Source organism: Phocoena sinus, chromosome 14 (assembly GCF_008692025.1).
Source record: "Phocoena sinus isolate mPhoSin1 chromosome 14, mPhoSin1.pri, whole genome shotgun sequence".
Lineage (NCBI taxonomy): Eukaryota > Metazoa > Chordata > Mammalia > Artiodactyla > Phocoenidae > Phocoena > Phocoena sinus.
Window position 1 is genome coordinate 13,287,807 of NC_045776.1, and position 15,987 is coordinate 13,303,793.

A 15,987-nucleotide genomic window follows, 5' to 3' on the forward strand; every position below is an offset into this window, starting at 1 on the left:
GTTCATCTCTGTCTTGGAACAATAAATAATAGGATGCTCAAACTCATTCATGTATCACAACAATAAGATACTTTTCTCTTAAAAGATAGGCAAACATTAAAAATAAAGTGATTATGCCCAGTTGAAGTATGGTAAGATAAGAACTCCAATGCACTGTTGACAGGAGTACAATCTGTGCTATCTTGGTTGGGGGCAATTTAACACTGTCAAAATAAAAAATGCAAATGTTAAAAGCAGCAAGATACACAGGTATTAATGGTTTGTGAAATTTAAAAATGAAGACTCCCTTGTGTACATTTTTAAATTTCACATACTGTTAATACCTCTGTATTTTGCTTCTTTTAACACACAGAGTAATTAATTCTGGGTAAGAAAAATTTAAAGGATGTAAAAATGCAAGCTGGTAACAGGCATAAATTTTTATTCTCTGTAAGTATTAATTAAAAATCATTACCCAAAGATGTAATCTTTGGGGATAATGATTAGGGTCAGGGAAGTCTTTGACTTTCATTTTATTCTTTTCTATACTGCATGAAAATTTATTTTTAACAAAATAAAAAAAAATGTTACTGGGAGTGAGACTATGAATTATTCTTTATATTTTTCTGAGTAAAAAACCAAAATTTTTATTTATTTATTTTTAAAATTTATTTTATTTATTATTTTTGGCTGTGTTGGGTCTTTGTTGCGGTGCGCAGGCTTCTCAATGTGGTGGCTTCTCCTGTTGTGGGCCACAGGCTCTAGACGTGTGGGCTTCAGTAGTTGCAGCACATGGGCTCAGTAGTTGTGGCTCGCGGGCTCCAGAGCACAGGCTTGGTAGTTGTGGCGCATGGGCTTTGTTGCTCCACGGCATGTGGGATCTTCCTGGACCAGGGATCGAACCCGTGTCCCCTGCATTGGCAGGTGGATTCTCAACCACTGGGCCACCAGGGAAGCCCCAAAATTTTACTTTTTAAAAAGACAATTGACTATTGGTTTCTCAGTCTTCACCAAAGATTATGAGGTAACAGTAAATGCAACATAAACAGCTCCTGTATTATACAATTCCAATTTTTGTACCCCTTTAAAAGAACAATCTTACAGAAAGGACCCTTTAAGGCAGATGTCAGCAAACTTTCTATAATGGGCCAGATGGTATATACTCTTGGCTTTGTGGCCAAAAAGTCTCTGTTGCAGCTATTCAGCTCTGCTGTTGCAGTGTGATAGCGGACACAGACAATACACAGCAAATGGGTGTACTTGTGTACCAATAAAAGTTTATTTATAAAAATAGGCTGTGGACTAGATTTGGTTCCAGGCTGTATTTTGTCAAGCTCTGCTTTAAACTATGGTTGTTTAAATTAAAATAATTTTTGATGTCACCTCATTTCTCTACCCCTTCTAAGCCCTTGACCTATGGGAAGATACCTAAAAGGGGCACAACAGTGCAGTGGTTCTCAATCTTTTGGTGGCAGGATTCCTTTAGTCATTTAAAAATTAATGAGCACCTCAAACAGCTTTTGTTTGGGTGGGTAATATCTATTGACATTTATCATATCAGAAATAAAATAAGAGAAATTAAAAATGATTAATCATTAAAAACAATAAACTCATTAAAGGTTAACATGAATAATGAAATTATAATTTTAATGAAAATAACTAATCAAAAAATTAGTGAGAAGAATGGTGTTGTTTTATATTTTGTGCGAATCTCATTGATGTCTGACTTAAAAGAAGATAGATCCTCTTAACTGCTCAGCATTCAACTGTGTTGTACTGTTTTGGTTGAAGTATTTGAGAAAATCTGGCCTCACACAGACATATAATTGAAAAAGGGAGAGATATTTTCATAGCCTCTTCTGATGAGAATAGAAGCTGTCAAGCTCACAGTGGTGAATACAAGTTTTCCAAAATTCTTGTTCTCACTTAGAAGTTCCAGTTTTATCACTGGCAATGAATGCTGTCTACTTGTTTTCCTTGAAATGACAGGTTCCATTTCATTCACTTTCATGAAAATGTCTGTCAAAATCCCAAGTTTGAATAACCACAGCTTTTTTTAGTGGTCTGTCAACTAAAACTGGTTTAGCTTACAACTCGAGTGCTTTTCCTGAAACAGCCATCATAGTTCAGAATGCAGCAAAAGGGCTTGATATGAGTATCTTCCATTTTATTACACAGAATATTAAAATGATGCATACTTAGGGTCAAAATTTAGTAGAATTAATAATTTTACTGATTCACCAAGCTTATTTTTAAGTGAAACTGACTTTTTCTGCGAGTGCATGGCAGTGAAGAATACAATCATTATCTGTCTATTTGGGTGTCACTGCCTTGATCAGTGCTAATGCACTGGCATTGTTGCTCATTACAGCTTTTGCACTAAGAGTGTAAATGTCAACACAGAGAAAAAGTCAAAAAATGTTTCAATATTCTCATGAAAATAATTTTCATCTCATGGGACCCCCAGGGTCCTCAGACCACACTTCGAGAATTGCTGATGAGGTTTAATATATTTATACTCATGCAAAATCAATGGTTAATGTACCTATCTGTCTGCAGTGCCATATGGTGTCAATGTGAGCCTTCTCTTTTTGGCTCATCTTTTTCCTTTGTTAGGACAGAATTTGGATTCAACTGTATAATTACACACCTGAAAAAAAGGTTTCTCTATTGTTACAAAAGGAAGAAAAAGGTTTTTAAGAAAAAATTACAATTCTTACAGGAAGGTAAGGTGCCAGTGCTCCACAAGATTCCGCCACAAGCAATCTTCTTTCTGGGTATTTGTGATTAATCTAGAGTAAAAAATAAATAAACCAAGCATAAACAACATACCCTCCCTTCCTCCAATAGAGAATTATTTTTCACCATAAATCCTGTTAGGAATGCAATAAAGCTTCTTTCTTTTCCACTTCGGGGATCCCTATACCTGGATCAGGATTAAGGGAATCAGGGAGAGCCTAAAAAATGAGGTCACAGGGGTTACCTGTTAAAGAGAAAGAAGATAAAGCAAAGATGAAAATATGGCAAGGTGTCTAGAGATTGTGGGCTTGCCCAAGACTAAGCTGTCCTTAGGATGTCAGGAGCAACCTTCTCCTTCCCTAGCAACATTAGTATATTTTTAAATTTGGAAAACCCAGCTTCTAGATATTTACTGATACAGTCTACAATATGTGCCAGGAATGATTCCTCCGTCCTCTTTTTTTACCTCAGGGATTAGGACGTAAATTAATCGATGATTTAACCAGAGCCCTTGACTGGTGTTATGATTTTGTTTTTAAAGTAAGCAGACGTCAATTCATTCCCGTTTGCATATGCAAGATGATGGGGTTTTGCTATTGTAATGACTACACTGAACCATAACAAAAAATAACAAAAACAAAAAAATGACACATACTGGGTTTTGTTCCCATATGTCTTCTTCATAGAATATAAATCTTTCTTTGACTGGAAAAGAAGTGTATCTGTTCTCATATTCCCATATGAAAAGGTGACATAATTCATTAATGTATTGGATGCCTAAAATTAAGAAAAGAAATTATGTAGCAATCTATTGGGCAACAAACTGGAGGTAGGCGGCTAGATAGATCACCAATATCCATGTTTATTCAGGTTACAGAAGAGGTGGTGGTAGAGACGATGGTAACTGACATCTCTGAATAAAATTTAATCCAGAAATAGTAACCTCAAAACAAAATGGTTTGAATGTCATAGTATGCAATATGTAAACTTCGATTTTACTTTCCTTTAGTCTAGCAAAATGAGTCTCAAAATTAAATGTACACACAACAATCAACTGTATTCCTATATATTGGTGATAAACAGAAAGTTTAAAAAATTCTATTTACAATAGTATTAAAAAGAATAAAATACTCAGGAATAAATTTTAAAAGTGCATAAGTGATATTCTGAGAACTATAAAACATTACTGAAAGAAATTTTAAAAGACCTAAATAAATGGAACGACATCCTAAATTCATGGATTGAAAGGCTATTAGGATGGCAACATTCTCCAAATTGATCTACAGATTCAATACAATCCCTATAAAATTTCAGCTGGCTTCTTTGCAGAAACTGACAGGCTGATCTTAAAATTCATACAGAAATTCAAGGGACCCAGAATACCTAAAACAATCTTTAAGTACAAGAACCAATTCAAGGGGTTGGGGTTTCTTTGGGGGGTGATAAAATTCTTCTAAAATTGACTGTGGTGATGGTTGTGTAGCTCTGTGACTACAAAAACCACTGAATTGTACAGTTTAAATAGATGAATTGTATGCTCTCTGAATTACATCTCAATAAAAGTTAAAAGAAGAAAATGGAAAAAACTATTTTAAAATTGCATATACATATGTATAATTGTACAGAATTGTAAATTCAAAGTTGTTTCCAAGTTAATTTGACTTTTCAGTGGTTACAGCCTAACCCTAAATTAGTATGCACTATAATCTCTAGATGACATATGGATTGTCAGAGATAATATGGATATATATAATGTTCCCTTTTAAATAATGAATCTAGATACGACTCCACTAAATTCTAAAGAAAAAAATGAATACTCAAAGAAAATGGGAACAGAATTCTAAAAGACCATAAACTTTAGCGATATTCCAGAGGCTAATAATTTTTCTTAAGAATAAGTGACAAAGCTAGTATAAATAAGGCCATGCAATTTGTCTTCATAAGTAAGAAATCCATCTTTTTAAGATGGAAGAATAAGTTACTTAATGACCTAAATATGGAATCTAGAAAGTCAAAGATTCTGAGTTCTAGCGAGGACTGGAATATTACAATTCAACATAAAACCAGAAGTATTGTTAGTAAACAGTGAGTTGAAATATAAATATATATAAACCTCCTACATCAAAGGTTTACACTTTATATTCTGTATATACTTATAATATATACAAGTATACAATATATACAGATACGATTTCTATTATCTACCTACCTACCTACACATACACACAACCTCTTGCTTTCCCTTGAACTCATTAGTTTGTATATTTTTCATATTTTGTATCTCACTTGATTCAGATCCTTGAACTCAGCAATTTTTGTATTTTGTCTCATTGGATTCAGATTCTTGTCTAAACACCCCTTTCTCAGAGATTCCTTCTCTGACCACCCTTTCTAAAACAGTACTCCCTATCACTCTCTAACCCTTAGCCTACCTTTTTTTTCTTCATAGTTTATAAATTACTAGACATCGTTTCATTTATTTGTTTACTCTTACCTCTCCAATAGGATGTCATTGTCTTTTATCCACCACTGTATCCCTAGTGACTACAACAGTACCTGGCAGTGGAAATAGTGTTAAGTATTTGTTGGAAGAACGAATAAAGCAAAGCAACCCAGAGCTTTCTTAAGGACTATTAAATCACTGTGCTGGGTTATAGAAACAGTAGCATAATTTATATCCCACATATTTCCTAATAGCATTTTTAAAAGATAATATGAACATTTATAATAAATTAGAATACAATAGCTAGGGAAAACCCACTACAGTTATTTACCTGTTCCCAACACTGTGGTAAAAGTTCAGCTTCTACACGTGTTGGACCAACATGACGTGCAAATGCCACACAACCCGTCAGTATCATTTGCCTGAAAGATAATACAGATGAATAAAGATTCGTATTTGCATAGAAAGCACAACTAGGACAAAGGGTTAAAAAGAGTCAGCTCTAATTAACATGAAGTACAATATTTTTGCACAATTTGTACAATATTTTTGTACAAATTCAACTTTTCACAATGGACAGGCTGCCACCATCCAGCAGTGGCAAAACCATTTGTGAGAGATGTTGTGAAGGGATTCTCTACTGGTGTGAAGCTGAATCTCATAACCTCCTAAGTTAACTTCCCACATATACATTCTGAGATTATATGTTTAAAGCTTCAGTTTCTAATGAATTTCAGTTTCTAGCTACTAAAACAATCAGTGATTATTTTCCCAGTATTTCTATAATTAAAAACTACGATGTCATATTAGTAAAATGATATTTCTTTTTTTATTTAAAAAATTTAAAATTTTTAATTGAAGTATAGCTGATTTAAACTTATTTATTTATTTATTTTTAGTTGCATTGGGTCTTTGTTGCTGCACGTGGGCTTTCTCTAGTTGTGGCGAGTGGGGGCTGCTCTTCGTTGTGGCGCGCAGGCTTCTCACTGCGGTGGCTTCTCTTATTGCGGAGCACGGGCTCTAGGTGCAGGGCTTCAGTAGTCATGGCTCCCGCACTCTAGAGCACAGGCTCAGTACTTGCGGTGCACGGGTTTAGTTGCTCCGTGGCATGTGGGATCTTCCCGGACCAGGGCTCCGACCCGTGTCCCCTGCATTGGCAGGTGGGTTCTTAACCACTGAGCCACCAGGGAAGCCCAAAATGATATTTCTTAAATGAGAATTTTTGGTATTGCACCCAAGATAACTTGGCAGCTTCTGACATGGCTCCTAATGAGGTCCATCTCCTGATATTCATGCCCTTGAGTAATCCCATCTCCTTGAGTGTAGACTGGACCCAATGATTTGCTTCTAACGAAAAGAATAATGGCCAAAGTGATGGTATGTCACTTAGGAGATCAGATTACAAAAGCCTGTGATACCCATCTTGTGAGACACTCTCTTCTACCTTCTCAGCTGGCAGGCTTTGATGAAGACACTGCTATGTTGGACAGTTTCATGTGGCTAGAAACTAAAGGCAACTTCTGGCCAAAAGCCAGTGAGGAACCGAGTTCCCCAGTCCAAAGATCCATAAGAAACTGAATCCTGTCAACGACAAAGCTTAGAAGCAAATCCTTCCCCCATGGACCTTGAGGTGGCTATAGCCGCAGCCAACACCTTGACTACAGCTTTATAAGAGACCCTGAAGAAGAAGACCCAGATAAACTGACCCACATAAACTGTGTTATTTTAAACCACTTTCTTTTGGGGTAATTTGTTATGAAATAATATATAAATAACTAATGTGATAATTTCATTTGAATTGATAGATTTATAATTTAAAATTTTAAATAAGACTTTTCACTCTTCAGAATGAAGTTCCATTTAAAATGACTCTGAAAGGCAGAATTGCAAGTTTTTTTACTTTTGATTGACTATGACTTCAAAACAGTAAAACCTGATTTAAAAAAAAAAGTATGTTTTCCATAGATGTTTCAAAGTAGCCAACTTTAAGGAAAACCAAAATAGAATGTTTAATTCATACTAATTATAAAAGCCCAGGCATTACTCATTGCTATTTCTCAAAATACATCAATTTAACTTAAACTGAATAATGACCTTACATTTCTATTTAGTTCAGCCAAGTTAGCTACAACTGTTCTCTCAGGCTGAGGAGAATAATAACAGACAAAAAGCATCTGGACAATGAGAAGGGAAATGTTGAGCCAATAAGTCTTCATTGTATATTGCAGCTTCTCCTCACCATAACCTTGTAATTTTTATCTATCTGATTTCCCTTTATATCATTGTCTTCTATGCCTGTTTCTCAACTTTTCTTTTGTTTTTCTATTTTCTCCTACTTTAGGAAGGCAAATAAAGTGAATAAAAGAAAAATAGAAAAAGAAATTCCCAAGCTTTAAGACAACACGTTAGCTGCCTGTTCCCACTGAAAATTTCCAAATGTCTGATCATTTTTACCCCCATAGTATATTAAAATAATGAGAAATTATATATGTACGTTCCAGAAAAATCTGATAATTATAGTAAATGAACTTTGGTGAAATTTAAGCATTTCAAACACACATAAGAAGTATATACTTATATAAGAGCTTCATGTAAAATGACTTTAAATAATGAGTCACCATCACTATACTAAAGATGTACAAACTTGTTCAAAAAATGTTAGTCCCCTCAAAACAAACTTCTTAGTCAGCAGAGTTAAGATTCAAAATTCTAAAAAACAGGACAGTTTTGAAAGACATTTGAAAACAGAAAAGATCAGACGGTCTACAGATTATTAACAGCACTGGAAACAGGCTCCTGTGATAGGAAAAATAAACACTGTTCCTACTTGTAGAAAATCATAGGATAGGAATTATTTGACACAGGTAGAAATATGGTGTTAGTTATGGCTGTCAGCATAGAACTGCCAAAATGCACTACTATCGCTCATAAAATTAAGTTTCTCTTAGGATGCAAGGAAGCTTGAGATTCATTAAGTAAAGTAACAACTGATTATATGTCAAACATATCATGCTAACTTAAAATTTTTGCTTTGTTAGTTTGTTATTCATATATATAGTTAATAAATTGATTAGTTTATTTTAATAAATAACTTTGTTTCTGTAAGGTGAAAGATTTAAGTGTGGAAATGAGTGTTTCAATCCTGACATATCTTGACCTGAAGTAAGGCTATAGGTACTTTTGGCCACCAGGCGGCAGCTGTTAGCTTTACATGCAGAGTCTATGAAAACAGGCTATGTAGAACTAGAGGTTGCCTTGCAAATCTAAAAATGACAATGTAATAAGTGGTATTTAATTGTTAACTAACTTACCAAGATAGGGAATAGTATTTTTCAAGGAGAAAATAAAATATTAATTTTCCTATATAGCACCATCGAATTGTCCTTAGAAAATTTTCAGTTTGCAATGATTGGAACTTGATTGAATTTCCCTTATTTCCATTTGACTAGCATGTAGATTAATCTTGACTGGATCCTGGAAAAACATGTTTCTCTGCTTGCTCAGGTATATTTTGGTAAGGGTAGGAAAGAGATATATGCTTATAGAGTTTTAAAGTCTACATGACTTTTTGTTCTCATAGTGGAGAGATTCCTTGTGTTTAAAATTCTGAGCTTCATTTGTCTTATGGTTCACTTTTATGATTTTCCAACATTCTCAGAAGAGGTAAAAACTGTAACAGTCAGTAAAACAAGTACTGAAATTATATAAAGTTACCTAATCATAATGTATAATTCTATTTTTTGCAAAAGTATAAGCAAAAATTATTTATTAAGATAGAAAATTACAATGTAGAAAAACATTTCAATAGCTCAATCTTATCCAAATGGTGCTTAGTCTACCTACCCATCCACTGAGATGTTTTGTTCACAGTCACACTTGCACAGCTTCACCTAGTATTTAAAGGTCTTACCTTCTGAGGCAGACCTCTATCACTGTTGCTTGACCAAAACCCATTCCCCTTTCTTCCAGAGAGCCTCTCGATGTGTGTCCCATCCCCCCCCCCCACCATCAGGTATAACTCATTTCCCCATTCAGGCATCCTTGATTGTGGGTATTTGACTCAGGACTAACCAAAACACTGTATCCCTTTAGCCACACAGAAACTGCTTTACTGATAGCTCAGTGATGCAGACATTCATATAATAAATATTTTATTTCTTGTAAAGCATAACCATGAAGAGGCCATGCTGTATCTAGTTCATCTGTGGGAAAAAGGGGAAATATTTAGTTCCTGGAAATCAAATGTGAAAGATAAAAGCAAAGAAATATTGGAATTAGAAATCCAAAGGTAACTAACACAAAAGTGTACAAATTCAACATGAGTAGTTGGAATGACAAGAATGAAAACACTGCAGGGCACTGTGAACAAGGTGTTTCCTCTGTTTATTAAAATAGATATGAGAAAGAAAAGATGGCATTTATATTAAAATGCTAATCATGATGCCAAATTAATAAGTCAACATTATACTTATTTACCAAAGAAGTGGTCATACCCACCTTTGCTCATCATCTGGTCTCTTGATCAAATTGAAAAGTATGTGGAGAAGCTGATCTCTCTCTTTAGGCTCAGGATGTAGGCAGGCTGTACACAATATGAGGGGGATCAACTCCTAAAGAAATATGAAGGTGGAAAAAGTCAAAGTAAAAATGCATTGCAGAATATTCTTTTTTTCCCCAATGTATTCTTAAATGGACATTTAAAATGAAATAAACCTCAGCGTATACAGGAGCAAATTTTAACTTTGTAAGACTGATAATTCAAGAGAAAACACTGAAACATATATTTTTATGTTGGTTGTGCAGAAGATGCAGATCACAACGTAATAAAGTAACTTAAAATTCAAATAACCTTGTTTTCTTATCCAATACTTCCCAAGGGTCTATTAGTTTTTAAACTAAATAACATTCTATCTTACTATAAGCTGATATAGTAGTTTTAATTTTGCGGGTTTTTTTGGGGGGTTTTTTTGTTTGTTTTTTTGCGGTACGTGGGCCTCTCACTGTTGTGGCCTCCCCCGTTGTGGAGCACAGGCTCCGGACGCGCAGGCCCAGCGGCCATGGCTCACGGGCCCAGCTGCTCTGCGGCATGTGGGATCTTCCTGGACCGGAGCACGAACCCGTGTCCCCTGCATCGGCAGGCGGACTCTCAACCACTGCACAACCAGGGAAGTCCAGTAGTTTTAATTTTGAAAGTGTTTTTAAACAAACACTTGCAGAAGTTAACTATACTTTAAAACTTAAAATAACAGAAAATAAAGACAACTTGTCCCACTTCCATAAGCACAATATAATCTTTCTTAAGATTAGATATAATTAATAATTTTGTAACCTTAGCACCTAACCTAGTGGCTAATTTTAAAGACCATTTCCACAGGTGTTGAATGCTCTCAGTACAACTACAAAATGTTAGTAGAAATGCTTTATGCTGAAATGAAAATTTTTAACAATATTTTGTTTGTTGCACTTTCAACATGCAGAGGTAAATTCAATATTTTCAAGGAAAGTAATAGACAAAAGTTTATTTCTCTCTTCCAAAGAAGTATTTGAAAATTAAAGTTGTTTCCCATTTTAATTAAATTAAGACTAAATTCTAAAATATATTCAAAGGATATTAATGTTTTTCATTTTTGGAATAGATTTTCAAATCTAATGAAATAAAAGTCCAAAAGTGATAAAATATTTTTGGAGAGAAATCCTTTAACTTACTTTGCAGATATTTTAAAGAAATCACTATGATGTAATAAAAAGGGTAGAATGATTACTCTCATTTCTTTTTCCCATCTGCCTCCCTACCCACCAAAAAGTACTAGCAGATTTAAAATAGGAATTGATCACTGCATACTAATACATGGTACCTTGAAGAAAAGTCTACACTCTAGGAGAAGTATCTTCCTATTTTGAAGATGCTCCCTTAGAAACAGATGATATGCTTTTTAGAGGAGTTGAGACTGAAACTTAAAGGCGTGACTAGAAGTCCTTTCCATTATTTCTAACATCTTTATATATTACGCTAAAATTATAATTACTCGGTATAATTCTAAATTGAAAGTACGAAGATGTAGATACGAAGAGCTAAGAATAAATCTGAGAAGCAAAAAGAAATTTAAAACATTTATTCTGCCATCTTTCTTTTTAGGCACCTCTGTACATTTTAGATTAGTGAATAACTGAAAAGCAAAAGAAATAAAAAATAATTAGGGAAAACAATTTTGCACTGGGAATGGAACAGTATGCGTATGGATCCTATATTGTTATATAATGCTTCCACAGATGCTTAATATGTTGCTTGATGGGTAAGTCTTGACTTTGGAGGAGAAAATAAACAACCTTTTATAAAATATTAGGGTAGAAGACCATTCATATCAAGGATCCTTAAGGATTCCATTGAGGCTGCTAGGAGCCAATGGTACTAATAAGAGGACTAAGACTGCACATCAGCATATCACACTGAGAGTAGAACTTTAAGGATGAAAAAGTAGTTATTCTAGAAGGCACTAACAAAAAGAGAAAATATTTTAATGCCTGAAAATCAAAAAGACCCTAAATATTTTATTTGTACTTTCCCCTCATGTCAGACCTTTGTTTCCCATGGGTTTTCTTGCTTCCTCATAACCCTTCTTCCTGCTTTCCAATCATCTCCAAATATACGCTCTTACATTATATTATTCCATTCTCTTCCTACTGTATTACTCTTTTAAAAAATAAAGTTATGAAATGTAGGTAAGATATTTGTTATAACTGCAAATACATGCATATACACTCTGTTTAAAATATAGAACAATAAATAGCTTCTTTATCTCCATAACAAGTATACCAAAATAGCTGTTGTTGTTTACTTTTTGTGCCTCACATTTTCTTTTCCTTTTCTCTTTATTTTAAAATCATGAGGCTTAGTGATTCTTAATCGAAGAGGAAGTTTATGTGATACAGTAATATAAAGAATCTTTTAACTGGAATGTGGCTATAGATGTGCTAAACCGAGAACCCTGAACTTGGAGGAGCTAGAAGAGCTCCTGCCTTAATACTTAGTACCAAAGAACCTAATGAAAACCACGAATTTCTCTGATTTTTAGTTTCCTCAAGTGAAACATATAGGAATTAATTATGATTAGTGCAGAAATCAAAAATTCTTTATATATATCTTTACATATATTTCTGTATTTTTCTTATCTATGGCTAATGGGATTGTTAATTTTTCCTTCTGAGATCAAATTTGGCCTCAAAAAGCCTTCTCAACACAGCAGCCATTACCAACCAATCCAAACTGACACATGGGAGCAAAACGATTTGTCAGTCCTTGTCTCCTTGAACTCTAAAATTATGCTCAGTCACAGTTAGTAATAATTTATATTGCCATCTGTTTTTTTTTTTTTTTTTTGCCATCTGTTTTTATTTATTGCTGGCTAAATCAACAAATATGGGAAGTCATTGCAAATAAGTTTTGGTTGATAGCTTATGGCAAGGAGAACTGGGTACAGCCTGGCACATTAATGGCTATGGCAGTTATAACCCAGTGTATAAAGTATGCCAGATGGTCTCTTCTTACAGCAACACTGAGCTGAGAAGAGGCCCAGAAAGTGATGGTAGAAAAAAGTGGAAAGTGTAGTCTGTTTGTGATACAGCCATCAAGGATTTTAATTGCTAAGTTCTGACTAGCTCCAAATATCCTAATTTCCTCTTCCTCTATCATTCATTTATTTATTCACAACTTCTATTTGTACCATTCCTGAAATAATGAATTCTGTGTTAAGTGCGTATCTGCTGTGCTGTATATCACTTATTTATTGTGAATTCACCTTTTTCAAGCCTCTGAAGTACTAATTCATCCATTTAAGACCCTATTTACCATTTTCACACTAAAAACGACCCTTGAACAACACGGTTTTGTACTGTGTGGGTCCACTTATGTGCAGATTTTTTCCCTTAAGTATGTATTACAGTAGTACACAATCTGTGGTTGGCTGAATGAAAAGTTATACTGGGATATTGAACTGTGTGTGGGTCAGCACCCATAACCTCTGCATTGTTCAAGGAAGGGTCAACTGTATTTATAAATTTATAGATTTGAATCAATATTCTCCCTTTGGTATCATCTCTCCAACTGATGAAGTCCAGTGTTTAAAAAACTTTCCTTATAATTATAAATAAAACATTTAAAAAATGGTGGCTAAATTTTCTTCAGAAAACAATGTGATAGTGGTTTTGAAAATGTCTTTGAATAATAACCATGGTAAAATAATACTTATAGCTTTGGTAACATTATATCCAAAAAGAATCCCTTGCCCCGCCCATAAAAATGTTATTGTCTCCATATTTCAAGGCAACAGAAATTTTAAATATTTTCAAACATACTTTAGCACCTGATAGTACTCAATTAATGTGTATTGAAGTGAAATACAAAACTGATCTACTGACCATTAGAGAGGAAATCAGTGTAGTAATCCTATTGCAGAAGGTATTCCAGTACCTTATTACCACAATACTAGAAAACATATTTCCAAGGCCTATAGAATTCATTAACCTAAAGACTTAGTAATTTGCACTTTACTCAAGTAAATGACTTTTGCTTTAACTATTTTGATTTTTCCAATTTTAACAACAATGCTAGTTCTCTCTATATGAAAGCTCTTCCACTCTTCCTATGAAATTTTGTACAGAATTAAAGAGAAAAGGCTTCCAGGATTTTCCTTTCAGTTTTCTTTTTTTTAATATTTATTTATTTTATTTATTTATTTTCTTTTGGCTATGTTGGGTCTTAGAGTACGCGGGGTCTTCGTTGAAGCGTGCAGGATCTTTCGTTGCAGTTCAGGCTCTTCGTTGTGGTGTGCAGGTTCTTCTGTCTCTAGTTGTGGCGAACGGGCTCCAGAGCGCGTGGGCTCTGCAGTTTGCAGCACATGGGCTCTCTGGTTGAGGCGCGCGAGCTCGGTAGTTGTGGCGCTTGGGCTTAGTTGCCCCGAGGCATGTGGGATCTTAGTTCCCCAACCAGGGATCAAACCGCGTCCCCTGCATTGGAAGGCGGATTCTTTACCACTGGACCACCAGGGAAGTCCCTTCTTTTCAGTTTTACAAGTAAACCAAAATAACTTCTAATAATAATAAAGAAATCACTTTCAAGTAAGATTAGTGTGTGTTCAGACTATAAAAACAGAAGGAAAAAGAAGTACCTAAACAGGATCTAAAACAATGTGAGTGATCAGATGTTAAAGGGGAAAGAAATGAAGTAGGAAATGAGATCAGGCAAATTTTAAAAGTAAAAAAAAAAAAAAAAGCATGGATATGTTGATAAGATAATGGCTCCAAAATCTGAAAGGAATCTAAACCATAAAAAGAAGTATTGCATTTAGATCAGATGCCAAGGAAGAAATGTTTGAGTACTTCAGGTCAAGAAGCAAAATTCTATAGTTCTAGAAAGGTGACGTTAGTCCAATTAATTATAGTTCACTGCTTGTCCTCACTGTTCCACTGAAATTATTTCCTATAACCCAAGCTTCGTTAAAAATTTTAGATAGGGGACGTCCCTGGTGGTGCAGTGGTTAAAAATCCACCTGCCAATTCTGGGGACACGGGTTGGAGTCCTGGTCCGGGAAGATCCCACATGCTGCAGCGCAACTAAGCCCGTGCGCCACAACTACTGAGCCTGTGCTCTAGAGCCCGCGAACAACTACTGAAGCCCGTGTGCCACAACTACTGAAGCCCATGCACCTAGAGCCCATGCTCCATAACAACAGGAACCACCGCAATGCGAAGCCCGTGCACCGCAACAAAGAGTAGCCCCTGCTTGCCGCAACTACAGAAAGCCCGCATGCAGCAACAAAGACCCAACATAGTCAAAAAATTAATTAATTAAAAATTTTAGATAACTGTTATTAAATTTTTTTACATCTAGTCTTTTGCCTACGGATTAAGCAATAATGAATTATAATTTAAATTCAAGTACTGACAAGTGTACATCCTCTGATTTAGATTTTCAGTTGAAATTTGTCAGGATGTTGACAATAACATGTAAAGAAAAAACATAAAGAACAAACATTGCAAAGACTCACATAAGGAAAAGAAAAGATTACTCACCTCTGGAAAAGTTTTACACTTCAAGGGCTGCTAAAATATCTATTTGTAGAATTATTAATATCTATAATTCCTGGGGCTCAGCCTTTAGGAAGCCTAACTGAAATACTTAAGTGACTTTCAAACTCTGATACTGCTAAAGAGCATGTGATTTACTCCAAAAATTACAAGATACACACACACACACACACACACACACACACACACACACAGAGTCTACATGGGTAAAGAAGATGGACCAAGCTTATGTACTTTACTGTACTATCTACTTTACTTGTACTACTATATTACTCTCATACAGTTGTAATTATCTGGGGCTATTATTACATGTAAGTTAAAAATTTACCATGGAGTAACCACGAATGGCAATGTAAAAGAGCAAAGTTTAGTTTCTCAGAAGATGAGCAAGTCTTTAGAGGAACTAGCTACTTTTAAGTCTTTTAGGAAATTGGTGTTCTCCTTTACCTTTTTTCTTTTTATAGCTTTAATGATATATATTTTATATATCATGAAACTCATCCATTTCAAGTGTACATTCAGCGGTTTTTTTCCAGTATATTCAGTGTTGTGCAACCATCCCCAATCTAATTTTGGAACATCCTACAAAGAAAGCTTGGACTTATTTTCCATTTCACCTTGCTGCACCCCCATTCCAGGCCCAGGCTTCTCCTTTGCTTTTCTAATTTAGCTAGCTGACGACATATATTTCCTTGCCATAGAATAAAAATGAACATTAAATTTAGATGTATTATTTTAAAATG

At 34.8% G+C, this 15,987-nt stretch overlaps 1 protein-coding gene across 7 annotated transcripts in view; it reads right to left on the bottom strand.

Moving 5' to 3' along the window:
* Nucleotides 1–15,987, bottom strand: part of RELCH (RAB11 binding and LisH domain, coiled-coil and HEAT repeat containing) — a 120,725-nt gene that overhangs the window by 47,532 nt on the left and 57,206 nt on the right. For all 7 annotated transcript variants that reach the window (XR_004345357.1, XM_032602542.1, XM_032602541.1 and 4 more), the window contains 3 exons: nucleotides 9,659–9,771; nucleotides 5,493–5,583; nucleotides 2,700–2,771 (listed from right to left, as the gene is read on the bottom strand). Coding sequence is in view for 6 of the 7 variants with exons in the window: in XM_032602542.1 (XP_032458433.1) it covers nucleotides 2,700–2,771; nucleotides 5,493–5,583; nucleotides 9,659–9,771 (276 nt within the window). In the remaining variant the exon portion in view is untranslated. The remainder of the gene's footprint in view (nucleotides 1–2,699; nucleotides 2,772–5,492; nucleotides 5,584–9,658; nucleotides 9,772–15,987) is intronic.